The sequence below is a fragment of the Arachis ipaensis genome, chromosome B08, assembly GCF_000816755.2.
Source record: "Arachis ipaensis cultivar K30076 chromosome B08, Araip1.1, whole genome shotgun sequence".
NCBI lineage: Eukaryota > Viridiplantae > Streptophyta > Magnoliopsida > Fabales > Fabaceae > Arachis > Arachis ipaensis.
In genome coordinates this window covers 4,955,972-4,957,475 of record NC_029792.2, presented here as the reverse complement: position 1 = coordinate 4,957,475, position 1,504 = coordinate 4,955,972, and the positions used below count along the sequence as shown (strand labels likewise).

The 1,504-nt window shown below is 28.9% G+C and overlaps 1 protein-coding gene across 6 annotated transcripts in view; it reads right to left on the bottom strand.

The window, feature by feature from the left end:
- The window catches only part of LOC107610406 (transcriptional activator DEMETER-like), a 31,487-nt gene extending 30,158 nt beyond the window's left edge, over positions 1-1,329 (bottom strand). For 3 of the 6 annotated variants that reach the window (XM_021108671.1, XM_021108670.1, XM_021108672.1), the window contains exon 1: positions 861-1,329. In XM_021108671.1, coding sequence (XP_020964330.1) covers positions 861-1,098 — 238 coding nt within the window. In that variant the 5' untranslated portion in view covers positions 1,099-1,329. The remainder of the gene's footprint in view (positions 1-860) is intronic. The other 3 variants (XM_021108667.1, XM_021108669.1, XM_021108668.1) reach the window with 2 other exon arrangements.

Sequence of the window (1,504 nt, the reverse complement as noted above, 5' to 3'; positions counted from 1 at the left end):
TCATACCCACTTATTTTCATTATTGCATTTCATATAAATGTGAAATTATAAACTTAAAATTTTAAATTTCAAATCTTACATTCTTTTTTAAAAAATAATAAATTTTATTTATTGAATAAGGAGTACAAAAATAAATAGTGATTCATCAATCAATTTAATTCTTCAAAAGAAAGAATTGGAAATTAAATCTAAAAAAAGGCTGTCGTTTTAGCCATGGAACTTTTTCCTGATAACTCGGAATTTTGAATTGTAAGTACAAATAATAACAGTAGGATCTGTAAAGATTAAGAGAATAGGCAAAACAGAATAGTGACCTATCAATCAAAATAGAAAACTGAAAATTAAATCTAAAAAAAAAGACAATTCAGTCGGTTGAGTTTTTTTTTTTTCTGATACTTCACAATTGAATACTGACTCGTCAATCAAAAGAGACAACTAGAAATTAAATTAAAAAAAAGTTAGTCAATGGAGCTTTTTCCCGATGACTCAAAATTTTGGATTGTAAGTACAAATAACAACGTAGGATCTATCTTCTATAGAGATCAAGAGAATAGACAAAATAAAATAGTGATTCGTCAATCAATTTGACTCATCAGAAGAGAAAAGTAGAAATTAAATCTAAAAAAAGGGCAGTCAGTTAGTCAATGGTGATATTCCCCATAACTCAAAACTTTGGATCGTAAAAGACGCCATTTTTGCTGATTAACAAAAAAAAAAAAAAAAACTTGCTTTATAAAGTAGTAAGCAAGCTCAATTTAAAACAAAAATACTAACTCAATTATGATAATTAAAATATTTACACGTATTAAATAATTTAAACAAACATATAACATCTTTTACCGATTAATTTGAACACTCACATTGAGAAGGTGCATTGGGGACTTGATTGTTTGCAGCAGCGGCAGATGCATCATCCTCATCTCCGATGTTTAGTATATCAAAATCCAATTTATCTGCAGAAGTAGAGTCATCATCCCTATTTGATATCCTCTGCCTATTGGGAGAAGGTTTTACCGGAGTTTCTGGTATCCATGGAAACTGTATTCCAGCCTCCATTTCCATGTTCTTCGGTTGAGGTTGATTAGTGTCTTCACTCATCACTCATTACCTCAATTAATTGGGAGATTTTGAAAAGGTTGCTTTGAAAAAGAGATACGCCCTAGAGAGAGAATGAAAATGAAATGAAGAGATAGAATCAAAATGAGAACGTTAACACTTAACAGGAATTAATGCAAATGAAAATGAAGAGAGAGAATGAAAATGAGAATGTTGACAGGAATTATATGAGAGAGATGTGGTAGTCTGTTATTGATATCTTCTTTCTTTTAAGTTGACCAGGGTTTCTCAATTTTAAATTTTTAATTGTGTATTTCCCTTAAAGACCATGAGAACAAATAAAACTATATATATGTTCTCGTTGAAAAGGACAATGACAATAATTAGATGGATAATTTTATGAACTTTTATTTTAATTAAAAGTGAGTTGATGTTAATATAATTTATG